Source organism: Venturia canescens, chromosome 2 (genome assembly GCF_019457755.1).
Source record: "Venturia canescens isolate UGA chromosome 2, ASM1945775v1, whole genome shotgun sequence".
NCBI lineage: Eukaryota > Metazoa > Arthropoda > Insecta > Hymenoptera > Ichneumonidae > Venturia > Venturia canescens.
In genome coordinates, this window is record NC_057422.1 from 6774434 (window position 1) to 6800338 (window position 25905).

At 43.5% G+C, this 25905-nt stretch overlaps 3 protein-coding genes across 11 annotated transcripts; 1 reads left to right on the forward strand and 2 right to left on the reverse strand.

The window, feature by feature from the left end:
- On the reverse strand, nucleotides 1-11903 carry LOC122406141 (zinc finger protein 467). Of its 3 annotated transcripts, XM_043411396.1 has the most exons (6): nucleotides 11763-11903; nucleotides 10804-10962; nucleotides 3977-4218; nucleotides 3448-3743; nucleotides 2834-3167; nucleotides 1-2653 (listed from the first exon to the last, which is right to left on the reverse strand). In XM_043411396.1, exons 1-6 carry the CDS (start codon nucleotides 11901-11903, stop codon nucleotides 2374-2376), a joined length of 1452 nt encoding a protein of 483 aa, XP_043267331.1. In that variant the 3' UTR covers nucleotides 1-2373. The 3 variants fall into 3 exon arrangements, with proteins under 3 accessions (XP_043267331.1, XP_043267332.1, XP_043267333.1); XM_043411397.1 differs by lacking the exons at nucleotides 10804-10962; nucleotides 11763-11903 and adding an exon at nucleotides 9686-10122; XM_043411398.1 differs by lacking the exons at nucleotides 10804-10962; nucleotides 11763-11903 and adding an exon at nucleotides 4514-4909.
- Nucleotides 10259-16253, forward strand: LOC122406140 (sensory neuron membrane protein 2-like). 4 transcript variants are annotated; one of them, XM_043411393.1, is made up of 9 exons: nucleotides 10259-10770; nucleotides 12295-12892; nucleotides 12983-13137; nucleotides 13651-13810; nucleotides 13909-14157; nucleotides 14365-14576; nucleotides 14657-14828; nucleotides 14984-15229; nucleotides 15309-16253. In XM_043411393.1, exons 2-9 carry the CDS (start codon nucleotides 12767-12769, stop codon nucleotides 15576-15578), a joined length of 1590 nt encoding a protein of 529 aa, XP_043267328.1. In that variant the 5' UTR covers nucleotides 10259-10770; nucleotides 12295-12766; the 3' UTR covers nucleotides 15579-16253. The 4 variants fall into 4 exon arrangements, with proteins under 4 accessions (XP_043267328.1, XP_043267327.1, XP_043267329.1 ...); XM_043411392.1 differs by lacking the exon at nucleotides 10259-10770 and having other exon boundaries at nucleotides 12176-12433; nucleotides 12637-12892; XM_043411394.1 differs by lacking the exon at nucleotides 10259-10770 and having other exon boundaries at nucleotides 12176-12433; nucleotides 12857-12892.
- LOC122406143 (proton-coupled amino acid transporter-like protein pathetic) lies at nucleotides 16247-23630 on the reverse strand. Of its 4 annotated transcripts, none has more exons than XM_043411399.1 (8): nucleotides 22865-23630; nucleotides 20138-20212; nucleotides 18673-18765; nucleotides 18145-18502; nucleotides 17440-17715; nucleotides 17171-17349; nucleotides 16605-16774; nucleotides 16247-16508 (listed from the first exon to the last, which is right to left on the reverse strand). In XM_043411399.1, the coding sequence occupies exons 2-8, from the start codon at nucleotides 20203-20205 to the stop codon at nucleotides 16261-16263; spliced, it is 1392 nt and encodes a 463-aa protein (XP_043267334.1). In that variant the 5' UTR covers nucleotides 20206-20212; nucleotides 22865-23630; the 3' UTR covers nucleotides 16247-16260. The 4 variants fall into 4 exon arrangements, with proteins under 4 accessions (XP_043267334.1, XP_043267336.1, XP_043267337.1 ...); XM_043411401.1 differs by lacking the exon at nucleotides 22865-23630 and adding an exon at nucleotides 21711-21766; XM_043411402.1 differs by lacking the exon at nucleotides 22865-23630 and adding an exon at nucleotides 21694-21725.
- Between the last annotated feature and the right edge of the window lie 2275 nt (nucleotides 23631-25905).

Sequence of the window (25905 nt, forward strand, 5' to 3'; positions counted from 1 at the left end):
TTTTCGTGTCATTAATGTATATATTTATTGATATATACATATTTATATATTGTTTTCATTATTTATAAAGGTATTGTGGGTATACGTAGTACGTTATGATTATGGCAGTAATATACTGACTCTGATTAGCTGCGTGTCACATCAACAGTATAAAAAGTAGTTAAAAACAGCTGTTTGGAGGCAGTCCAACGACCTTAACTCTGTTCCTCATATTTTCCTCGTTACTCAACAAAAAGAAAAACGAACGTATATAGAAATATCTACTTCATTTTAGATTTTTATTATTCACTTATTTATAATAATATTATCTGAAATCTTACGTCACACGCCGACGTGCCTCCTAAAAATGCGTTACAGGATCAAAGGAAATAATCGAAAAAGAAGAATCACGAGTGTAGAAATATTCGATAAGTCCCAAAGAGAAGGCACTATGCATCTATGAAATAACGTTCGTTCCTTTTTCTCCCTCGTTCTCACAACATTGCCAACGCTCGAAGATACACGACGATCGTAATAATACAAATAATACAGCCTTATTCTCTAAAATCGTAAATTTTTTATGAAATTGTTTGGAAAGACGAAGTTAAAAAGGATCGTGTGATCGACTCCGAGGAGCATTCTAAACTAACTTCGGAGCTTCTCTCGACCTCTACGAGGCATTTTCAGCCCGGACGAAACGGAATTTTTCAAATTTTTCGACGATTGCTCGAACTTTGTATGAAATCCATAGCATCGAAGTCAATAATTTTGCTTGTTTTTTGATGATCGAAAATTATTCGAATGGGAAACGAGAAAGCGAGGTTTCTAAACTATAAAAGCTTTTTCGTTTGTTTTTTTTTTTTTTCATTTTTTGGTCGTTTTTACAAAAATATCGTAGATACGAGTCTCCAAGAGTTTTAACTTTTTGAAAAATTTGTTTATGCTTTATGTACACGTCGTTGTGATACATTGTTTTTTGCAAATAAAACATAAGGCGATATCTACATTCGTAAAAATTTCGTTTAGGAATAAAAAGAGCCCTACAAATCACTTTTCCAGTCGTCGCTCCGGTCGGTGCCGACGACTCGATTTCTTCTAGATTATTCTTGCACAGATTGCACTGGAAATTTGAAGCGAAGTTAAATGTTTACTCGTGTTTCTATTCCGGTGATGAAATATCATGAGACAGGAGACATGACGGCTTTGAATAGTTGTTTTTGTCTTTCGTCACTGCTTGGAACTGCACTTTTTGGCGAAATCAAACGCGTTACATTTTCGTCGATGATGATCTTTTCATGAAGACTCAAATTTCGGAGAAATAATGAGAAACCTACGTCACGAATCGCTTCGAAAAGCACGCTTTTCTCACTCGCCAATGAGGAAATAAGCGTCGAGCAATCTGAACCATCTTCGATTTTGGACAAAAAACTCGTTAATTCTCAATGTAACATCGAGAACGACGAATGAAGGAATAAACGTAGAAGACAGTGAAGCTGACACGATGGAAATGCATTTCAAAGTTTTTAGGAACGTTTACGAAAATTGTATGGTTGTATTTTTCACTGAACGATAATACGGAATCGATCTCGAAAGTCGTTGATCCAAATAATATGAAAATTTTGATCTTCAATCGAATAGAATGTGCTCGATTGTTTTGTTCAACCTCGACCAGCAGGGTCGGGAGACTGTAAATTTTTCGAAATATATAATATTGATGAAAACAAGTAAAAACGTTGAAAAAAGAATTCTGATAGATGAAAACGATTTGGTACTTTCCAAGGATCCTATTGATCACCAAAACCGCTGATTTTTCGAAACATTCGACTTTTAACGAAGATTCGTCCGCGTGTTTCTCTGTGTTATCCTCCTGAGATCGAGGATTCGTTTTTCCCAATTATAATTTAGTCTTCGGTTAGATTCACTTTTGTCACGAATTCATATATAAAAAGCTGAACCAAATACCGACGTTGAAAAAACATTTTTTCCCTACTCTACTCTAATATATTTATAATACAAAACCTCAGAAGGTATTTATAGAACGTATGAAGCGAAAACGAAATAAAAGTATTAAAAAATGAGTGAAAAGAGTATGGATAAAAAGTCAATGATATAGATACGCGAAAGTTGTTCGTTGCTCGGTTTTTACGATTCAGTTCGAGTACCGAACAAACTCGAGTCCGGTTATCTAATAATTCGAAAAAAAGGGAACTACTCTATAATTACGATCACAATATGCATTCCGTACGATGATGTTTATGCAAAACTTGTGTCTTGATGCGAATGTTTCAGTTTGTTTGTTCTCAACGGGTTACGCGAGGTCATGACGTCGCACTATGGTAAGACACGAATCGAGTGTATGCGATGATAACGATTATGGTCGAACGACAGGCTGTTCTAGCTGCATAATCCCGAAGGATCAACTGGCCCGCGCGCTATTAAATCCGCGGCCGTTGGGTCGGTAGGTTGTTTGCCAGCTCCGTGCTGGGATTGCCCTTGCTGTGTTTGTGGCTGGAGGTGGGAACGTATGTGGAATGCGAACTCGGCTTTATCCGAGAAATCGGTACGACACATCAGACAAAAAAGCATCTCGGAAGTGTACGGTTGCGGCGGTGGCGCAGACCCTGGGAAATATGCTGCTGCGTGCTGTGGCGGAGCTGAGGCCTCCAGATGAGATCTGCAGGAATTGTGAACACCAATTAAACGATAAAACTGACGATTCGAAAATTCATTGAAAACCCCAATTTCGTTTCGTGTGAGCGAATCTACATTTTTTAAAACTAAAGCCGCTAGGTTTGTTCTTGACGTTGCACACAGTGTAAAAAAATCGTAAAAGCTTCAAGATTATAAGATTTACCGTGCGTGCTGCATCCACTCTTCTCTCGTTGCGAGTTGCCTTCCGCACAATTCACAGGCCCAACTGACGGGTTCTTCTTTTGGCTTGTGAATGACTTCTTGCCTAGCTTGCTGCTGCTGCTGCTGCTGTTGTTGTTGTTGTTGCTGCTGCTGCTGTTGTTGCTGCTGTTGTTGCTGTTGTTGCTGCTGCTGTTGTTGTTGCTGCTGCTGCTGCTGTTGGGTTTGCTGTGGGTCGGTCGTCGGGGCGGTGGGCGTTGAAAGTGGCATAACTCCAGGTCTATGCCTCAATTTATTCATGTGAATAACCAATTTGTCTCTTCGTGCGAAGGCTTTCCCTGGAATACACAATTGAACTGTTACGTCCGCAAATTTTTCATCCTCCTCTTCATTTCTCCAATGGATAGTCTCAACAAATGAATTCATCTTGAAACAATAGATTTTTTTTTCATTCTTATATATATAAAAAAAAAAAAAAAAAAACTTGTAATTTGAAAGATTTAAAAAGTATTCTCAAAATGTGTGTAAACTTGAATGCATCGGAAATAAAAAACTGAAAATGCCTGTTCAACAACTAATCAACCGAGACGGTGAGTTAACTCGAAAGAAAAAACTCACCACAAACTTCGCAGGAATACGGTTTTTCTCCTGTGTGTATTCGCATATGAATAACGAGTTTGTCTTTGCGAGCGAGGCCTTTGCCGCAAACCGTGCATGCGAATGCCTTCGTCGTTGGTTCTCCGGTATTTGTAGCTTTGGATACAGAGCCTGGTCTCGAAGAAACGTTGTTCGTTGCGCGTACAGGCTGATTTATCGTCGGTGGTCTGGCGCTTGGGAATTGTTGTTCCGTCGCGCCTGGAAATACGGGCATTACACCTCCGCCGGGACGCATCGCTGCCGAATAGTCCGGTGACCTAGAAAATCGAAAAAAATTTTCAAATTACAAAAAGCTTTAAACCTTGAAGCAATAGTTTTAGAAATTTTTTCGCCTAAACATCCCTCCCGATATACGTTTCAGTGTAACCAAAAATAATGTAAAATGTAACGTTAATAAATAGTTGTCGGATAAATTTCAATCGGAATGGGCGAAATTTTTGCAAATTTTCCTTCACCGTGGCGAAATAAGTGAACAACAATAAATTTTTACCACGTTCCAATGGAACGAAGTACGCGAACTCCATCATCGTAACCGAGGCCATCGTCGGGTAGAGTGAACGTGGGATTAGGCGGATGTGGAGCTGACGGCGGTCCGGGGACGGCGAGCCTTGCTTGGGCGGCTTGTTGTGCCATGTGCTGCTGCACAGCAGCGTGGGCAAACGCGTGTGCCTCGACGTATGCGGAGCGTTGTTGCTGTTGCTGCTGACCGGTGCTCGACATTTTGTATTTATCCTAAAATAAAAAACGGCGTAAAACACAAGTGCCGTTAGTTATTAGCACTAAATTTGGAAGGACAATTCGATTCGGTTTCTCAGGATGGGAAAATTAGAAAAATGAGCGATTTGTGTAGCCCGACAATCGAATGTTTTACGTCCGAAGCACGACGCTGAAGTTTCCAACGTTGGAGTCCAACGAAATGAACGAAAAAAACGTTCGTCATTCACCAATTTTTTATTTCACGAATCGTCGGTGCAGCTTGAAAAACTACGAATCGCAAATTTGGCAGGGAACAAAATAGGAGAATTACTGGAATTATTGGAGAGTTTTTTTCGATCATTTCGTTGGACTTCAACGTTGGAAACTTCAGCGTCATGTCCGAAGCTATGAAAACGTTGATGCGTGCATCCGTTTCTGACACAACTTTGTATTCGCATTCGACATTTTTTCAGTGGCTTATCGTTGTTTCGTGGACTTGAAAAAGTTAATAAAGTCGTTTAGCAATCCGGTTTTTTTTTCAAACATAAGGAAATCGTGGCCACTCGATTATTTCGCTCGTCTATTTTCTCACTCCGTTATCTACGTCGATACTTTTACGTAACGCATTTTCTTGTCAACAACTCGGAGCTACGAAAGACGCACTGAAAGCTGTTTACACTAATGTGAAAGTGCAAACACGCATAGAAATGATCTTTTTGTCATCCAATCCGACAGACACGTTCGCGAGATCATACACGTTTTCGAGGAATGACGTTTGTCCGCTCGTAACCCTGCCTGAGGGCACGATTATAGAGGCGCTTCAATTGTCGAATCGACGTTTAAACGTTGTAGGCGCACTGTCCTCGATCCCCATCGCACGAACACTTTCGAACGCGATAACGAGTCGGTGACGAAATTTCTTTCAGCAAACAGATAAACCGGGCAATCGTTTTATGTTATGCAAATTTTCGAGGATCGGACTGATTTAATCACAAGTTCGATGACAACTATTTCAATGTTTTCGTTTACTTTCATGCTCGAAAAGTCGTTCGTTTGTCTCGAAAACCGTCTGAAACCGAATTCCCGTTAATTACATAAATATAATGATTTTTATAAAATTCAATACGTCGTTTGTCAAAGCTGATGTAAAAAGGACTCGTCGAACGCATGGCAGGAAATCCCCGAGACAAACAAGTGAGAAAATTGATCCGTTAAAATGTTGCGAATGAAAGACCGAATCCGAGCCATCGAGTACAAGCTGTCGTATAATGAAGAGAGAAGGCAATATGCGGACGAATGGTAAGACGAAGCGCGAAGGGTCTCGGATAATTTCGTCCGAGTCGGTTAAAAGTCGAGTCTGTTCGTTGGTGCGTTATCGTTCCGACGGTTTTTTCCCTATCTTCGAGCTCCCACATTTATCGTGCATTAAACGTTGGCGGACGTGTAGAGAAAGGGACGAAAAAAATTCGACTGGATATTTATGGTTGCTGCAGCAGCGTTCGAGGTTTCGTCGTTACTGGGGGATTCGTACAGGAGGCTTGCGTAGTTTTACAAAATTAATTCCCAGTTCCCAGCGTTGTCCTGGTCACGTGAAAGATGAAAGAGAGATGAGAAAGTTGTGGAGGCAGGGGGGGAGATTTCTGAGTCGTTCAAGGGCTGAGGCATTAGGTTTGGACTCTTACATCGAAGGGCAACGGGCATAAAGAGGCAAAGAAAGAACGTAGTTTGTAAACGAGTCGGAGAGAGAGAGAGAGAGAGAGAGAGAGAGAGAGAGAGAGAGAGAGAGAGAGAGAGAGAGAGAGAGACGGAGAAAAAAGAAGCAGGAACGCTGCGAAGTCTAGACGACGGACCACACACGCACACACACACACACATGCACAAAGCACACGAATTGTATACCCGTAGATATTAACCACACACACATGTACACACAAATATGCGCTTGATGCCTACTCTTCCTCGTGTGTATCGATCCACGAGCAACGAGAGACCACCGCAGCCGTGGAGGAGACCGAAGGAAGAACTGTGTGAAGCAAAACGTAGCAATAACAAGAATCGAGCTACGTGTTGAAGCACGAAACACTCGAGTCGCTGCAGAACTCGAGAAAAAGAATAAACAACACTCGATTTTTGTAGCTTTAGGTGCTGGTCATTTGACTTCCGATTGACATTGTTTATTTTCTTTCTCGCGAGTTCCGATGGAAATCGATGAAACCGCTGCACGTTTTTTATCCCCGTTTCACCAGGAACTGAGCACAATAATCCTTTCGCGCTTAGCTGGAACGGAAGGTGCACGACGGAACGTGAAGTTTGCCGAAATGTCGACTCAAAGGCAATATCGTCGGTGCGGTGAAAACGCAGGTGAAAGTGTCGCGTATCTCGTGAAAACTCGGCAATAATCGCCGATGAAAATAGGGAGAGAGAGGGACGCGGGAATGAGAACACTTTGCAAGTCGCTGCCTCCAGGGAGAGCTGAACTGTAGTAGGCGGTAAGCCGAGAGGCCGAGAACGTGTGGTACAAACCCCAAGAGGAGGAAGGTGCAAAGCGGAGAAGGGGAAGGGAAGAGGGAGACGAAAGGAGAAGAGAGATGCGAGTACCTGGCGAGGGAGACCTCGCCGGGAGCACTTCCGTCCTCGGCACCCGTCACCGTCCGACGATACCCCGTTGTTGACGTCCCCGCGTCGTTCCTTCTGACAAGTGATTTACCGAGAAATAAAAAGATAAATAACGCGCCGGAATCTCGGGACACTTCTCGAGAAATTGACCAAACGAAGCGCAGGACGAGCGTTGAATTTAAAATAAGGAAGAACTTTCGTCCGAGACGACGAAGGGAACGAGGAGAATGAAGAATCACCCAGCGAATGTGAGAGAACCCAGTAAAATCAAGTACGAGAATAATGTGAGGAGAAAAAATCGGGAAATGACGAAATAACTGGACGAACGGACGAGACGAGAGTCGAATTGCATAAAACTGTCGAAAAAGGCGATTCCATACGCGAACGATCACGATCCCAGTCGGTTATAAAGTCTCCAAATGATTGTCAGGAAACGAGGAGTGCGTTCTTTAAAAAGAGGTTAGAATATAAGTGACAGGGAGAATAAAGAGAGAAAAGGATGACACACGCGGCTTTCAGCGTCGAGCGGAATGCAAGCAGCGTGGCAGACGACGAGAGAGGAGAGACTGGCGGTTGGAACGAACGAAGCGAGTCACCGAAACCCAGAGACAGAGAAAACGAGAGAGAGAGAGACGGCGAGCTGCGAGGAGAGGGTGCAAGAGAGACACGACGAAAGAACCAAGACTCTGACTAGGTGGAGAGAGCCGGAGATAGAAGGCGAGAGAATAAGAGGAAGGCGGACGAAACGCTGTGAAAGAGAGAAGAAAAAGAGGGGGGCGACAAAGATTGAGAAGCTCGAACGTCGCGAAGGTCCTGCCACCGATCATCATCTTATTCTTCTTTCTCTTCTCCTTCGTATTCTCATTCCCTTGTAATTTTCAACAGTAAGCCGAATACCGGTGAAGCCAAGTCGAAGCCTTTAATTAGAATATGACGTTGGTGCACATCACGAATATTTTATACAGTTTTCTTCTCCCGATAATGGAGAATCGAGAGGAGTGCACTGCAGAGTTTCTCCAGACTCCGGGGCACCTTAAAACCGACGAAAACTGGATTGCTTCGAGAGCACAGCGCCGAAGGAAGGATAATTTGGTTGCTGGGTAAAGGAATGTTCGAAAGATCAAAAGTCTCTTTGCAGAGATTTCCGTTGCTTCAAATTCCATTTTAGTGCTGTTAGAAATTTTCTTGAGCATTCTCTCCAGTACGAGGAGCCGGAGTTCGGAGATTAAGGTGATTCCGTTATCTGCACTTGATCCAAAAGCCCGAAACTGGAGCCTCGCTTTCCGAGCCATAAATAAGGATTTTAAATGTCCACGCGGAGGATCGGTGAGTCGAGCGAGGTATTTTCCTCACGGTTCGCCCCACCGCTCGAGCACTGTACAAATGCCAGAAGAGGATAAGAGGAGGAAGGAAAAAATGAAGGTGAGAAGAGAAGGTCGGGGGCGAGAGAAACGTCGAGCGTGAGCTTCCCGCTCTGTCTTCCTATCTTCGTCTTCCTCCGGAGTCGTTATGCCGGAGAGTTTCTCTGTCTCGGTTCGTCTGCCACAGCGAGCGCAGTGCGTCGGCCCGCTGACCTTGACACTGACATTGAGAGGAGGAAGGGCTGCTGCGGCAGCGAGTAGGATGCGGCGGTAGGGCAGCCGCGATAAAGAGGGCGGAGGCAGAACGAGTGTGCTAGGGAATGAATTGCGGAAGAGAGGAGGAACAAGGGGGCGGGCGGGGGGGAAGAGGAGGCGAGAGACTAGACTAGACGCTAGACTAGAGAGGGAATATGGCTCTTAGCTTTACGGGCAGTGAGGAAAGAGCATAAAAGCTGACCCAGTGGGCTCCTCACAACGGGATTACGTTATTAAACCTTTTCATAATTGACTGCTGGTTGAAATATGAATTGAAAGCCTCCAGGAGACGAGTCGATGGCGAGTGGAAGAAAAAACGTTCGAAAATGGAACACGCCGGAGGCCTCAGGGATTCGCCGTAACGGGGGGCGGCTTCGTTTATTGAAATCGTTGTCGAAACGTCGATCGAAATCGACAGGAAAAAACCACGCACCATTTTGGAGGTGCACGTGGTCGTCCGCAGGAGTTACCGGAGGCGATGTTCCGACTGGTGAAAATGGGCTACGCGAGCGAAGCGTGCAGTGGAGCTGGACTCGGTAGCTGTTGTGGCTCGCAGCAGCCGTCACACGCAACAGGATCGTACGGCCGTTTCGTTTCTCCGCCTCTTAACCGCCACACACCGTTTTACATTGAAGCTCGAGCCCGGGTGAGGAGCGAAAAGAAAAAAGAAGCGTCGTTCCGTCTCTCTTCTGCTCCGAGTCCTTCCTCTTCTCTCTTTCTCTCGCTTCGTCCACGCTGCTCTCTTCCTCTTTGTGTCGGCTCCTCTCGGAGAGCCTCGAGCCACGACGTCGCTCGAGTTCTTCTCGAGGCTCAGACCCGAAGCTACGAGGCCCTCTGTGGCCCAGCGGTGGCTGTTGCACACGAGACGTAAACAGGTTTTCCCGCAGCACTAAGGCGCCGGAGACGCGCACCTGTGCACGGGTTCTGTTTGCTGGGGAAACACACACACACACACTCGCTCACTCGACACACCGAGACGCGAAGCTGCAGCCTACAAACAACTAGTAATCTCGACGCGAGAAATCGACTCGGAGATCTTTGCCTCTCTACCGTCTCATTTGCCTAGTTACTGTCTTCAAATTCGAAAGGATTTTCGGACAAGACACGACCCAACGATCTCTTTCAACTCGAAACGACTTAGGAGTAATCCCCCTCAAAAATCACTTCCCAATTCAACATCATACGACTCGGAGACAAACCAATCTACTGCCCCAAACAGAAAGCCCCCGAGGAGGCCCACTGCAAAGGGGACTAACAATTGTCTCACTTACCCTATCGTACGAGCAACTTGGACCACCACCAGTCAAACGGCCGAATCGCTCATCCGCTACTCTCGAGTTCGGTGTAGTAACGTTGTAGTTTTCGGATCCTGCATGTTGATACTGCGCTCCTCCTGTCGCTGATACTCCTCGCGTATCTACCATGCCAGGGAGGAGGAGAAAGGGAGAATTCCCAACGCCGGACTAACCCGAACTCGTATTAAGAGCTGCCTTTACCAGACAGACAAGGCGAGAACTATACGCCAATGAAGAAAGCACTACTCTCCCGGTGACTTTCGCTTTCCGTCTGCGACGCAGCCACGGCACCAGACTCGCGCCGATCAATAACAACCAACCAGTCGCGAATTACGATTACACTCTCCCTTTGCTCGATGCATTCACAGACCACAGTATTCGTGCCGCCTCGGAGGTAGGGGCAACTCGACCATTATTCAGATCGGGCTCCTGCTCATCGCTCTCCATCTCGTCTCACACAACAATCGTTGGCCGTTACCCAGCCATTGGCCTCCACTCGACTCATATACACTCGTTTTCAATCCTTTTTATACTTTTTTCTTCATCTCCGTCGTTTTATTCCCCTCGAGGAATGCTACGGAATCCATTCCGACCATTCACACTTTCGAAACATATGCTGACGAACGGCAGGGATCTATTTCTACTATTTTTTCTTCGAAAGAATTCGGCTTTTGTTGGACAAGGGATTTTAAGCATTTAACTGGAATACGAAGCTTTATATTTTGACCTTCGTACCAACGATTTGTCATTTCGTTATGCTCACTATTCGATCACAATTTTGCTGGACAGACACGAACTTGGATTTCAGTTTCAATGATTCTTTTCGAGATTCGATGCAGTGGGACAAAAATTCTTTTTATTGCTATTTTTTTTTCAGTTGTCTTTTCGTCCGATTGTTACAATTCTTTTTCAGATACTTCATCTTCCGGTCGAAATATATTTTTTTTTTTTAACCCATCGCACTTTGTTGTAAGTTTTATGAGCTCTGTTTCATGCAAAATTCTATCGATAATGAAATATTCCAAGCTGCAGAACTCAATTGCGACGAAGCATATTTCCAGGTGACATTTATGTGGAATTACTCGATTTCTTACCTGATTATTCACCGAGGCTGCAATATTTTTTATGCTATCGGCATAGTTCTTCAGTACGGTATCTGTTGTCATACAGCTTACTCGAAATTCGTAGAACATGTCAAGCTTGTAGACACACTTTTGACAAATGTTTTTTGGCAGAGCATCTTCCTTAGTGATCTGAAAAAGTAATTATTTTTGTTTTACTATCATCTTCATTGAGTCTGAAGAAAACTTGGATTACTTGAAAAGTAAAAGCTTCTGAAGTAGCGGAAGTATCTTCAAAGAACACATTTGTAACTTCAGAAATCAAAATGATTCAAAATTCTGTTACCACCGACTTATATTTTCCATAACTATGTTAGAAATTGAAATATTGGAAATTCTGTTTTTTCTCTACAAACTTGTTCCAGACCATTTTTATTGTTAAGATTAATTTGTTTCGAAAGTAACAGACTTGTCTCAGAGGAGAAGTACTTGTGATTTTTCTCTTGCCGTCTATTAAAAGCGTCGATGAATGTATAATACCAGATAAAGTGGAATGCGAGCTGTCCGTTAGAATTCTTATTGACCCATTACTCTGGATTAATTGACTTGGAAAGGAGTTGGCAGTGAAGATACATGTATATATATTTGATGCATGTAGATGTTTATTTTTGAATAATGGTGACAGTGAGTGAAAGGATTTTATTGGCATTCATTGTCTTGAATCTAAAAGTAAGCGAGAACGATGGGTGGACCTCAAATGAATGGAGCAGAGTCGAGTAATGATATTCAAAAACATTGAGAATTTAATTTCCCCCTCGAGTCTTTAATGTGGCGATCAATAAGTTAAATCCTGAATCATTCTATTTTGACAACCTAAAAATTCAATCGATCACATTCTCCAACAGTGGTTCTATGAATTCCAATTTTATTAACAATTGCTGTTTGAAAAATTTCATTAATGAGAATGAATATAAATTTATTGTAAAACTCACAACAGCAGGAATGCAGGAACGAATCTTGAAGAGTAATTGACGCTGTTCACCCTCTTTGTCGAATATTTGTAACTGATGATTACTTTTTAACGAACACAGTCTGCACAATTCAGCAAAATTGAAAGCTTCATTCATTGCCATTGTATATTAAAAATGCACGTGAAGAACTGAAGGCAAGATAACACGAACGCTCGTTTGAGGTTATGTTTCACCGAGACACTCTTCGTACAGTCGGTTTTTTGCACTTTTAATAACAGAAAACACTCTTTAATTGTTTATCGAAATATAATGATTGATCGAAACGTTTTATAACTACGTATTGTTAGTCATAATACTAACTTTATACGTATTATTGACGTTTCATTGGACTTGAAAGCCGGAACTGTTGGACGCCGCCATATCTCATTTTTTTCTACTAGCACGACAAAATAATTCAACGTCGATCTTCTATCCGCTCTTTACACCGAATTCAGCGACATCTTACAGAAAAACGATCAAGATATTGATTATTAACCATCGTTCGGTATTTCAGGAATTCTTTTCATTTGTCAACGTTTATATTTTCTGTGGCAATTATAAAGCTTACAATAAAAATATTTAAAACATGGAATATCCGGATGAATCAATTGAGTCCCAGAACGTGCACGTGAACGCTCATTTTCACTACGAAGGTATACGAGCTAATAAAAAATGTAAACATTATCATATTCTCACGCATTCGACCCCGCGAGCGTGTCTGACGTTTTCGTCAAGCGTTCGAAAGTCCATCAATAATTCAAAACAAAGTGCAATTACGTGTGCAATATTTCTATGCATAAAAAATTCATTTTCTTCTCAATTAATTTTTGATGTGCTACAAAAAATAACGAGACAGCAAACAAAGCCTCAGTTTTGTAGCTCGCGTTCTCGGTCAGTCGAGTTCACGGCTCGTGTTGCGAGCAGTCACCGGAAAACATTTCATCAAACAAGGAAACTCTTTCCAACGATTTTTTGAGGTTTTAACCATGTCTGCGAAATCAAAGTGTGTTAATTTAACCCCTTACTTTTTCGGGATCGTTCTCATTTCAATATCGATTTATCTGATGGTAAATCAGCCACACACAACCTTCATGCGTGATTTGGTGTACAAAGTGAGCAACATTATTTTTCCTCTTACTTCGAATCTACAATGAGAACAAAACAAGTAACTTGTTATTCATGAAATAATGGAATTTACCCAGGAGTTTGAACTCGTCGAAGGCACAGCAGGATACGACCAAATATGGCATGACCTTGATATGCTCTTTCGCGTGTGGTTCTTCGACGTGTCTAATCCGGACGCGGTAATGGATGGAGCGTTGCCAGAATTAATCGAGCGAGGTCCTTATGTTTACGAGTGAGTCTCATCGTTCTCGAAAATAAACAACGTGCGTGCGTGCGTGTGTGAAAATTACCTCCAAGGACGTGAACCATTTCAGGACGGTTTGACTTATTTTTTTAACTCTCTTTATTCTTCCTTGGCCTCGATACGCGAAAATTCGAAATTACCAGAGGAATAGAATTGCTCAATGGAATCTGAAATAATGATTTTTGTATTTTTTTTTTTTTTTACAAAACACTTACTCCGAAGCAATCACAATTTCCTCCACATATATTCCCGGAAAATTACATTTTTTCGGCATAAAATTACACGAATTTCGAGGATTTCGATCACAAACAGTGGCTAGTTCGACTCCCCTCATGAATTCGTTGAAAAATGCATTTTTTTTCGCGAAATCCACGAGCTTCGATTTTCCATTTATTTTTGATATTTTTGCGATCAGCGAAAGTCTCGAAACACGCTTTTCCTTCAAATCCATCGCATTTTCCTTGTCCCTTTAACCGCCCACCGATGTCTGATTACTTTTAGTATGAAGGTGGAAAAAGATGTCATCAAAATAGACGAAGAAGCGGACGAAATGGATTTTTACACGATACGAACATATTATTTCAATAAGAAATTATCGTTTGGCAGCGAAGACGACGAAATTACGATAATAAACTCCGCCTACATGGGCACCATCGGCACGGTATCGATTTTTTTTTTTTTTTAAATTTCACGATTAATTCAACGAAAACCGAACGATTTCGACAATTTTTACGACTCGTGTGTTTTCACTGCCCACAGATCGTTGCAGCTTTCCCGAGCTTCTTGAAAAAACTGGGAAACAACATTCAGAAACTCTATCCTGGCATGTACGACATTTTTGCCCGTGGCAAAGTCAGCGACGTTCTTTTCGGCGGTCTGCCAATGGAATGTGACCCGAACAAGTACAAAGAACTGAAGCTCATTTGCAGCTTCTTGACAGGAAAAAAACCGGCAGTCATCACAGACACCGAAGTCCCCGGGGTCTACAAATGGAGCTTCTTTCGCAGGGTACGTTGTCGAATAATCGGCTGAAAGTCCAAAGCGTCCTGGCGACAGCCCTTGACCTCCGGCGACGCATTCTTCGGAACGTGGAGCTGCTCGCAATGGTGTCGAAAACGACTCTGAGATTTTCATAAGCAAAAGGGGAACTGAAATATGAAAAAGTGGACTCGTAAATGCAAATTTTGGTTTGAACTTGAGTTTATTGACTTGCAGCTGAACGGGACTAGGCAGGGTCCGCTGACGGTGAATCGGGGAGTAAAGAACAAGACTCGTCTAGGCGACACGACCGCGTACAAAGGAAAACGCGTTCAGAGTATTTGGAAGAGTGAGGAATGCAACGCGGTGCTTGGCACAGACTCGGTAACCTGGCCACCGATGGAAAAAACTTTGGACTACGTTCACGTTTTCGAGCCCCAGATCTGTCGGTGAGAACTTGACGCGAGAAAGCACCTTTGCGAAGTGGTCGATTGAACCGAAAGCGAAATTTCGTCCTTGCACAATTCAGGTGGATCAAAACTGACTACAAAGAAGAAGTTACGATACATAATCTGATGGGAGATCGGTACGAGCTCAACGAGAAACCATGGAGCCCCGAAGAATCATTGTGCTACTGTCCCGTCGTTAAAAAACAGCCGGTTTGCCCACCCAGCGGATTGGTAGATCTGACCCCGTGTCTGGTACGTTGAAAAATGTGTGTAAGTAGAGTACGAACCATAAAAAATGATCGTCCTCTTATAACGGCACATTTTTGGTGACTTTTGTTTTCCACTCGTTCTTTCAAAAAGGAAAAATCGTTATTCCTGAAATGACTCGGTTCGAAAAACCTTTGCAGGAAGCTCCAATTTTTTATTCGGAGCCTCATTTCATGCACGGGGATCCTGCGCTGCTGGAGTATGCCAAAGGGCTTCGACCGGATCCGTCTCTCCATGCGACTTTCGTAACGATTGAACCACTGAGCGGTATTCCTCTCTCGGGCTCGAAGAAATCCCAGCTAAACGTCAAAGTGATCCAGTCGCCGGTCGTTGAGATATTGAGCAACGTCACCGAAGGCTACTTTCCCATTCTCTGGGTCGAAGAGGTTCGTCCCTTCGATTTTCATCGCAAAGATTAAAATTCACGAAATAATTGTGACGATGATGAATCGCATTGTTGAGCAGGGAAAGAACGCGACTCTGGCTTCTCTCGGTGAGCGCCTTCAAATCGAAAGGATCATCAAACTGCTCGCATACATGGTCCACGTGCCTCTGGTCATTGGAATTTTTGTGATCCTCAAGGCCTTCTATTTACAGTCTTATGCCGGAGGATCCAAGCCAAAGTTCGAACCGGTCGAAAATTTAGACTCGGTTCTCGTCCGGCAAAACCCACGGCTCGATAAACCGAGAGTTTCGGTATCCCAAAGAATAAGAACTCGCGTTAATCGATTTTAATGACCTCGTCAGCGGACGCCTGGCATTTCGAAGAATCGATTTTTCAACCGCACCACTTCGCTCGACGCAGATCGATCTTGACCTTCTAGTATTGAAATAGATTCGAAATGTGAAATTTTTCATCAACAGCACCATTGCGTCTATGCTTCGCCAATTCTTTTCGAGCCTCGATAAAAAAAAAGCTCACAAAACAAATGCTTCCGTGTCGTTAACCTCTTTCCAGCCATGCTCCCATGTTGGGAACAAGAGTTTAAAGTTCACGCGTACATGAATAGCAGAAATCTTCTTTATCGGCGATTCCTACACTCGAGGGCTTGTATGAGCACGTCAAGTGGTCGACGCCGTTTTTAGACGTGGATCGTCGAGGCATCTCAATTTTTAGTGTCAAATCATAACAAAGCAAGAGATTAATTTCTATGTCTGCGAGACTGCGGCCTCACTAGATCGAAAAAAATGGCCATTGAAGTGAAAACTCGACTTTTGGAGTACTGACAGCAGTTTTTTTTCAGGAATTTGTTTCACCACTTTATAAAATTGCTCTTCAGTCGTATCGAGTACGAGGGAAAAAAATTTCGACGCATCTCCAAAATTGGGGTTGGAAAGAAGTAATTCGACTCGAAATATTTTAACAGGAAGGAAGTTGACTGTGGAGAAATGAAAATCGAAGATTAATCTATATGAATCATGTATTTGAGTACTTTTCGACTATGCTCTTAAGCGATACGAAAGTGCCGGTAACAAGTGCGAAGATCGAGAAGCAAACGAGGAAGGAATTTTTCCAGAGTCTCCATTTGAACGTGCCCAGATGACATTCCCAGCACGATATCGTTTCGACGACCGCGGGTATGGTGATGCCGAGGATCGACAAGAACACAGCACCGACGAGGGCTATGAACGGCTCCAGCATTGGAACGGCGACGGCAATCGCGACTGAAATATCCAACGAATAAGCAAGCCGTTTAATTGCAACGTTTCAAAACAACAATGTCCGGGGAAACAAAAAGGCCATGCCACGAGCGAACTCACCGGTCATACAAGCCATCAGGACCCTGATAACGGTCTCGCCAATCCCAGCGAAACGGTGACTGAACCACGGCCTCGTTGCCGCGCATACTATTTCTAATGGCACGTAGAACTGAAGGCCGTAAGTGAAGAGAATCGCCAAAGCGATTAGAAGCTTCGCTGTTTGAGCGAGCCTGCAATAATGAAAAAAATTTAATCAATATATTGACGTTGCCTGAACTTCAAAATTTGGGGAAATTCGTGCAAAAAGTTAATCGATATATTTCACAAGAATGTGTTTTCAGTGTTCGAATAATGCACGAGGATAGTTGGAAGCGAAAGATAACAGCGAAGGCATTATTACGAGAGTTTATTACTAATTTTCTCCAAAGGAAAACGAAATGTGCGCAAGCAAGTAATTTCTTGATATTATCACGTGCGTTCAATTCCCATTTGACGATTGTGTCACGAATCATTGGATCTGTCCCTCATTTCCATTGCTGCGACGATAAATTTACGTTCTCAATTGTTTCGAGGCTCGGAGGAGAATAAAAAATGGGAATGAGACGATGAAAATGAACGAGACTTACGTATCTGGTAACGGGAGATTCAAGGTGACGATAGGGTACGTCGTTTCACCGTACGCCAAGTAACCACAAATTCCCAAAGTGGCGTAAAGCATGATGACGACTGTCATCGTCAAGTTGAGGACACTCGGGCAGCCGAGGAAGTGTTGGGGTTTTTGCATGCTGTTTTCGACGGGCATGACCTGTGACAAAACGTCCATGATTAAAGCCATTTTTCTACCGTTCGTCCTATAAGTCTTACGCGAGAGTAAATGAAAACCTGGATTACTCACCACGCCGATGCCTTCAATGGCGAAAATCACAGTTGCGAAGAAAAAGGGCAGCTGCGGGATGCTCGAGAAATTTTTCACGGTGCTTATCGGCTGAATGTCAATAATTATATAATACAGGGTTAGAGCGAGACCAATCATAATTGAAACGTTCGCCACCATGGAAAACGGCACGAGGTATTTGAGATTCCGGATCTGGGATAGTATTATGACAGCCGGAAGGAGCGCGGCCATGTACAGTCGCTGGTCTATGTCGATATCCAAGCGATAATCCGTCACCTTCGAACGACAAAAATTGTCCATAAATTTTCACTTTTCATTGAGATCATCGCATTGCAAGTGACAAATTCGAGAGGGGGAAAAAAAAATGTCATCGTCGTTTTCATTTCAGTGATCGGGACTTTGTGCGCTTGTCTCGTTCGATTGAACGAAGATAAAAAGAACTTCGAGGCCTTCGTAAATCTTTAGTTCAGGGTAACGAGCCTGAGTCGAATAAAATGAAAACGTAACGATGAATAAATTCGATTTCCAGTGATAAAAAATAATTGAAAGCCCAATGAACGATGCGCAATAATATAGCAAGAAGAAAAAAATCAAAATCGAAATGATCGACACCGATTCTCGTTCAAAAAAGTCTTTCAAATCTGATGTTACTGTTCGACTGAAAATTCATGTTTTTCTCTTCAATCGTTGGGATGGAAATCTCACCTGTTTGATGGATTCGGCAATGAAAACAACGTAAACGCAAACTCCGCCAATGTACGTTGCGCAGAGGGCCGCATTGACGAATAATCTGGCGAAATTGGCGTATTTGCGAAGGCTCGGTGGACCGCATTGGAAGGCAGCTTGGGCCGTTTCGGCGTACGTCATTGACGGGGTTTTTATGCGTTTGCATAAAACGTGGGAAGACTTAACGAGTATGTGAACGCAGTGAGCGCAGACGATGCCAATGAGGATGGTTCCGATGCCACCGAACATCAAGCCACCGTTTCGGACAGCGTTTGGCATCGCAAGGATGCCTGAGCCGAGTGATGATTTAATGAGATGTGCGAACGCCCCAAAGTTTCTGCAATGCCGAAAACAAAAACAAAGAGAACCGTTAGAATTTCTGTCGAAACAATTTCAACGTTTTATTTGAACTTGCAATGATTATCGAGTCGAAAAATTAAATTAACTTTACAAATTCCCACTTATTCCCGAGCAGATAAATATTTTATGAATTTGAAAAAAACTTACGAGTTCGAGTCTTTCTTGTCCCGATGTTCGAAAGGATTGTAGAGCTCATCCTTCTCGTGGTACTCTCCGATAACGGGTGGGTTTATTTTTGTACTGCATCGATCATGAAACAGAGCGCATTTTTGTTGGTAAACTCGAACGAGTTAATAAAAAATCGATAAGAAATCAAGTGCGTCTTGAGCCATTCATGGCTCCCGAGTCTTGAGGGCTAATCAGTGAATCTTCTATCTCGGAGAATCTGAAGAAAACGACAAGGATGATTGAAAAAGTGTGATCTCGGATTGGAATATGGTTCAAGAGACTCTTGTCAATGAATTTCGCGATTGATTGCACAATCAGATTGAAAGTATTTAAAATAGCATCTTTTGCGCCGAATTTCAAGTCCGTTTATCTCCTTAATTAAGCTCTAAATTCCCCGCTAAATTAATCACGATCTCGATCTCCGACTGAGCGAACACATTCACGATCCGCGAAGATCATTAATTTATTCGCTACGCTGAACGAACCGATCGACCGCTCGCACCGCGGCTCACCAAAAATCAAGAATGTTTCCTCATCGGGATCTCCCCCATTAACAAGAGCAATAAAACTCCCCGGAGGAGGCGCATTGACGAAAGTGAAAAATCATTGAGTCGTTGCGTAAAACCAGTTACGAAAATTGTTCCACGAGCATTGTTTATTGGCGATTGCCACACCGCGCGATCAAAGATTTCTTTGTTACAATTTCGAGTTTTTATTTGTTTTGTTTATTTTGTTTTTTTTTTTTCCAGCCGCACATGTACTCGTGTCTCTAATCAACGTCTTTATCACCATTGAGCGATTACAAAATATTGGGTCAAGATTAACACCGAGGGTTAACACGTACGTAACATTTTCACGAGTGAAGTACGCACGAGGCTCCCGAGAAATCTGATGAAAAAGCGAGCTCGACGATAATCCGGTATCCGGATCTATGGCCATCTTATCTTGACCGCCCAATGAATGACTGACGAGTTTTTTTTATAACTGGACTTACCGGTTCACTTTAATAATACGTTAGACCACGCACGATCATTTGGTTATCAGGGAAGAAAATAACTCGACGGAGCCGACCGTTGTTCGAAAATTGGCTCGAAGGAAAAACTTTTTTGCAGTGAGAATTTACGTTTGGAGCGAAACTGGAGAGGCGGGACTGGGAAATTCGGGGTTTTAGGTAGATTCTCGATTCAACGAACTTTTAACAGGCTCCGGGGAAGCGGAAACGGCGGAGAGGCTTTTTTCTAAATCTACTTGTGCGTGCGGAAGCTGCTTTTTTCCTTCGACTGATTTCACCCATAATTTTTTCGTAATTGGGGACTTTTCGCTCGATTCGAAGTGTTTGGAAACTAAACCGCCGGTCCGAATCGGCACCGAGCGCTTTTCTCGATCCGCAGCAGCCCGCATGCATACACGCGACGCGGTGAGAGATATCTTGAGAATTACTCACGTGCTACTGAACTCGTTCATCTGGTTTCCGACCACTTCCGGCGGCGACTTGTTCTTCTTCATCGACATGATTGATCTGCACAAGAATTTTAGCATTGAGACATGTACAAAGAGGTGGCGGGCACCGTGATAAGACGTGAACGGTATTAATGAGAAATCGCGTTTTGTTCGGGCGGTGAAATGAGCATCCGCGAGAAGATAAGTCGATAAACGTTCCGGGGAAACCCAGAACCGTCGTATCGAGACGTTTGATCGATGAAAAAGAAGCGCGTGAAAAGAGTTTTGATGAAATTCCATGATTAAGCCCTGCTCGATGATGGATCATAAACGTGGCACATAAATCGCGAGTCAATGCTGATGCTATCGCGGGGTCAACGATACTTTAATGGTGCGACGCAATAATAATGTTTAAAATATTTTCAATAGCAACATCTTTGGCTACGAGAATGAAAGCAACGAATCGACATTGTTACACTGTCAGCCGATTCATGTTAATCCCTGAAAAAATAGTGTTCGAGCATCTCCTTTCGAACACGTGCGTCAATGAGTTTTATTATCATCGCTCGATCTCACGAGCAGTGATTTCGGTCTGGTGAGCGGTATTTTTTTCCTTAGGAATCTTGCAACCGGGTCTCTGGAGTCTTAATTTGGGCTCCCGAGGAGGCGAATCAGTTTCGACATCTCTTCGATCTTTTCTCCGATATATTCCAAGCGTCTTTGCGCAACAAGTGCAATTGAAAAGACAACGCTCAATTTAATTAACATTATCAAGCAACGCCGATCTGGCGTGGCTCAAAATCGAAAATCTTCAATTTTTCGAGCCCGAGAATCAGGGCACGCTGCGGGGAGACGTGAAATTAAATTCAAAGAAAATCGCTTCGATCGAAGGCCTCGATGGGTTGCACACGTTGCATGAGTAACCGATCGAAACCAGTTCAAATACGGAAGTAACCTCGCACGATCTTCAAGTGTAACCACCTCGAGACTAAATTCGTCCTTGCTGGGATTACTACCCGAAAAAATGTTCCCCGCGATATCGCACCGACCCCGACGGTGTGACGCGGCCGCGATGAGGTTTCGAAAGAATCGAGAAAAACGGCGGCGAGAACTGCTGCTCTCGTGATCGGAGAGAGCAAATCGATCGCGAAACTTTCCATCGATCTTTTGTTTTCTGTATTAAAAGAGTTCGATTGCAACGAGCATTTCGTGCAGTTGGAACGGGGCTGAAAAAGCCCCCACGAAAGCGTCTCTCCCAGCCCAAAATAAATAAAGAATCAATTGTATCGGCGATGAGATAATAAATCAGTGGAGCGACGCGTGATAAAATTCTTTCGGAGTTTGCCAATATTATCGGGTCCCCGCTGTCACCGAATCTAATAAAAACATATACAAACGGAATGTTTCTATGTTACGTTTCATTCGCTCAACACGTTTCGTTTTTTTCCGTCTCGATGCCGGAGGGATCATTGATCGGAAGCGAAGCTTCGCACCACTAATCAGTCGAAATAATCCGACGACATTCGGAACTCGCGATTTACAGCCCCGAATTCAATGAACCTCGATAAAACACTCGCCAAAATCCTCCTCCCCCCCACCGAACCATGAGAAGAAGTAACGAAAACAAAAACAATGATATTTCACAGGGAATTGCAGACGTTGAAATTGCCAGTGAAATTAATAGATCGCGTTTTTCTTCGTCACAGTTGTACAAACAGTGCAAACGCCGACGCTTCGTCTGGTAGCTTCAATGTCGGTTGAGTTATTTCTACGAGGGAAGCTCCAATCACGATACGCGAAAGAATATATTCTCATTAACAATGTAATTCCTCGTAAAAGATAACGGGTTTAGTACTCAGCCATTAAAATCCCGGATACAGGCAGCAAAAAATGTGGTTCGAATGACGCACCGCCTCGCTCGTGACATAGTAGACTACCTTCGATTCTTATCCTTTTTTCTTGAGGATTATGAAAAATAATGCAAATGAAGCGAAGTTACGTAAGCGCGATCCAATTCTCATCGGCGAAGCCCAGCGCAAACTCCCACGCTATTTATTTTCATTAATTTTCACGCAGTTTCGTAGAAAATCGAAACGGGATTGAACGGGAGAATGTCGCGACCCGGGGAAAGTAGTGAGCGTTGAAAAATAGTGCTAAATAACGTAACGGGGCGACAAACCAAATGGGCCTGTTCTTCGAAAATTTAAACGAAAAAATGAGCCTCGAGATTACGAAATACGCGAGCGATAATCGAGGCTGTTGGTCATTACTTCAAAGACATCGATTAGAGCGACAATTCGATGGGAGCCCGTAAAAACGAGCCGGACAATTGGTATCTACTCTTTTAGATTCCTCGTAAACTTAGAGTCCTCGAGCGAAGCTTCAAGCTTTCTCGACTTTACGAATGGAAATGAAGATGCTCGATAATGTCACTTTCGGGAGAGAGATAAGCACTGTAACACGTGAACACGCGGTGAGGGAAACTCGATTTTCGGAATTTTAACAAAAGTTTCAGACTCGAATACACGGATAGAAACGAAGCTAGCACGAAGTAGGTTAATTGAGAGCATTTATTTTCGTCAACGAAACTTTGACGAATGTTGCTCTATGCAAGGAGTTTTGCCAGCGGATTCAAGAGTGAAATGGACTGTCCACTGGACACAACGATAACTCGCCAAGTTTCGCAAGTTGTCAGTTGAGGAAAAAAACAGTGAAAACGTCAAATACTCACGGTCTGATGTACGCGAGTACCACAGTTTAAAACTTCGTCACAACAACGCCAAGTAGATATCGCACGTGTAGAGTCAGACAGAAGAGAAGAAATTTTCTTTTGATCGTCGTCTCGCCCAGTTTCTATACACTGACGGCCTTAGAACGATGGCCTTTAAGGAGCGCGTCAAACCTCTCGGAGTCCAATCCGTCACGTTAAAAAATATAATGTCTCAGAGGTTTAGAAAGGTAAAAAGAATGGAATATTATCGATGACGAAAGGAGCTCCTGTCAAACACTGACTCGACAATAAAAACTTCGTCGATCCTCTCCTTCCCTCGATTCTCTTAGTTTATTAAAAATATCGCGTAATTCGATGCACAACTCCCCGATCCGGTGCGTTTGTGCAACGAAGCTCGACGGTTTGGACACTCCGTGTATTTCGTTCGTCTCGTGACACAACTCTTTTATTGTCTTAAAGTTTCGTAAAATTCGACAAATTTCTCGTATATTCCATCAAATATTTCGTAATTCCCGACGTTTCAAATTCCTTGTTACTTCAATATTGTAAGCTCGATTAATTGATTTTTTTCAATACGCTTAATACTAATCGGTCGCTCTATTTGAACGATGGAAATTGTGACAGAAAATAAAAATAAAAGTGCGTGCCGTCCCGACGTAACGACTGTCGGAACGTTGGTTCCGATCTGGTCCCCGGTCTGTTTTCCTCGTGTATATATATTATGAAGGTGGTTACCGGCGCGAAATTGTGGGATCGCGCGCGACACGAGACCACACTGGTCAAGTATTGAGGCTGGTAGTGGTGGATACGCGTGCACGTACACAAACGCGGAGATACGAAGGTACGCACGAACGGGAGTGCACACGTGAGTGTGGAAACAAGAGGGAGACGAATTTCGGACGGTGGTGGGGCTGATCGGTCGCACGCGTCCTCGTAAAGCTTGTGCCCACACAATCGCGTATATTATTTCACGATATTAATCTTCGTATTTGTACGCACTCGAATGTGCGCTTTGGGGAGTGAGTGACGCTCGGGAAGATGATTATAATCGCGTTCACCGCTGTTACGACGAATGATCCGTCAAGGGGGCGAGCTGGATATCAAAGGCGCTGAGATTAGCGGGCGAAGTTAGGGGATATGAGGAAGACTCTTGTCGAACGGATAATGAAATAGGAGAATTAGCACCTATTACAAAATGCCGGAAACAATTTTTTTTATTGCCGTGAAATTCCGTTACAAAACTGCGTCGTGATTAATTTATCGAGCTCTTTATCTCGGAGAACAATCCGGAAGATATCTTCGGAGAATTCGCACTAAGGACGAAGGCTTCGCCTCATTTTTTTACAGACACTCCGCGTCTATTTTCTGTTGCAATAATATCTTTGTTCGTATAGACGACACACTCGTACGGGGATTATTCGGCGATTACAGTTCCGAGAGCCTCCTCCGGAATCGTGCAATCCGAAACTCTTTTATCTTGGCGAATTTGAAACACGAGTGCGGCCGCGTCCCTTGTTTCGATAGGGACAACGATTCGTGCAAAAAAGTAAGCACTTTTAATTATTCATTCCCACTCGCGTGTCAAACGAAATTGTACTCGAAGGACGCTCTTTTCTTCATTGCGAATTGCGACGCGTGTTATTTGGCTCAGTGAACCAGATACTTTGGTCGAGCTACTTGAACAATATCGCTCTCACTACAATCGACGCAAAACTTCGCGGAAACTAGCTTCTCCTCGCTCGGGCTCAAAGTAACGCCGAGTTTCGAAATCTTTGCTTTTTTCCTATCAATTCTTGTTCTATGAGCTGACAGCGATGGAGGTCGGGACTGCTCTACTGACATGAAAAACCATTTACAGCGAATTATTTACAACTAGGCTCACTCAGTTGAGGCAACTTCCGCGGCGAACGGCATTTCTGAAATGCAGAACGAACACGGTTCGCATCCCCGAAATGCTCGTCCCGGTCATTGGCTCGTATGAGGATCAATGAAATCGAGTGGCTCTTCGTCGTTTTTTCTGACGAATATTCTTCACAAGATTCTGTGAAAACGGAGACTCAACGATTGCCATGCAGTCGCGTCCTCGATACTCGAGGCGTTGTTTTCGGAGCGAAAAGCTTAAAAATAGATAATAAAAACGGTGAAGATATTCGAGCTCGACAGAAATGTACGAAGCGTTTGACAAGTGCGAAGCACCGCAAGTGGCTCTGGATCACGAGTGCGAGTAGTTGGCGAACGCGTGTACACGAGATGTCTGACACAATAAACAGTTACTAAAAACACTGGATAACGAAAGCGAATGTTCTCGCGCGGTGGATCCTGACAATAAAGTGGCAAGTTGGTTATCAAAAACCCAATTAGACGGTGTCTTGCAGCGATAAGATAGCAAACGGTCGGTTAACCCTTAAGCGAAATTGCGCGCGTCACTTCGAATCGGGGATTTATGATGATTCGAAGAATGAAAAGTAACAAAAATCCGAATGAAATAAAGTTGGAGCGACGGTGTGAGTTTACTGAATGGCTGGCTGGCGCGTAATCCACTAAATTCCACGGGCATTTATCACATTCGTACCGGGAGATTCCGCGCGACGTAACGACGCACTCGTGAGTGTATACCTGAGTACGCGTGCAGTTGCGTTAAAGTACATACATTTGTCCGGTTGACCGAGTAAAGAGCGTGCGCGGGTATTGGTTTGGCACTATTTGCGCCGCGATGTATAACGCGCGACAGAGCGAACGCGATAGACTCTGAACGATTGTCTCTGCGAGAGCCGTTACGCATTAATGCGCGAGAAAGATCTCATTGCGTCTCGCCCTTTCTCTTCTCGTCCCTCTTTCCTCCTCTCTAGCGAGCTCCTTTCTTTATTTTTTCTTCCATTTTTTAATCCCACGGCTTGTTTTTGTGTTCTTTTTCTTTCGTTGTGTTTCATCGTACCTTTTTCTTTCGTTTGTTCACCGGCTGGCAAGCTATACAGCGAAGCTACAACGTAGCACTCGCGGTAACCCTTTCACTTATTTACCGTTTGCGCGAAGCTGCGCCG

What these genes read in the sequence shown, in the direction of transcription:
- LOC122406141 (XM_043411396.1), bottom strand. Translation starts at nt 11,903, where the DNA reads ATGGCAATGAATGAAGCTTTCAATTTTGCTGAATTGTGCAGACTGTGT. An exon ending in GTTCCTGCATTCCTGCTGTT is followed by an intron (nt 10,963 to 11,762) that starts GTGAGTTTTACA and finishes TTACTTTTTCAG; the next exon opens with ATCACTAAGGAAGATGCTCT. An exon ending in CAGCCTCGGTGAATAATCAG is followed by an intron (nt 4,219 to 10,803) that starts GTAAGAAATCGA and finishes TTTTTATTTTAG; the next exon opens with GATAAATACAAAATGTCGAG.
- LOC122406140 (XM_043411393.1), top strand. Translation starts at nt 12,767, where the DNA reads ATGTCTGCGAAATCAAAGTGTGTTAATTTAACCCCTTACTTTTTCGGG. An exon ending in CGAGGTCCTTATGTTTACGA is followed by an intron (nt 13,138 to 13,650) that starts GTGAGTCTCATC and finishes GATTACTTTTAG; the next exon opens with TATGAAGGTGGAAAAAGATG. An exon ending in CCATTCTCTGGGTCGAAGAG is followed by an intron (nt 15,230 to 15,308) that starts GTTCGTCCCTTC and finishes ATTGTTGAGCAG; the next exon opens with GGAAAGAACGCGACTCTGGC.
- LOC122406143 (XM_043411399.1), bottom strand. Translation starts at nt 20,205, where the DNA reads ATGTCGATGAAGAAGAACAAGTCGCCGCCGGAAGTGGTCGGAAACCAG. An exon ending in ATGAACGAGTTCAGTAGCAC is followed by an intron (nt 18,766 to 20,137) that starts GTGAGTAATTCT and finishes TGATCGATGCAG; the next exon opens with TACAAAAATAAACCCACCCG. An exon ending in GACAAGAAAGACTCGAACTC is followed by an intron (nt 18,503 to 18,672) that starts GTAAGTTTTTTT and finishes TCGGCATTGCAG; the next exon opens with AAACTTTGGGGCGTTCGCAC.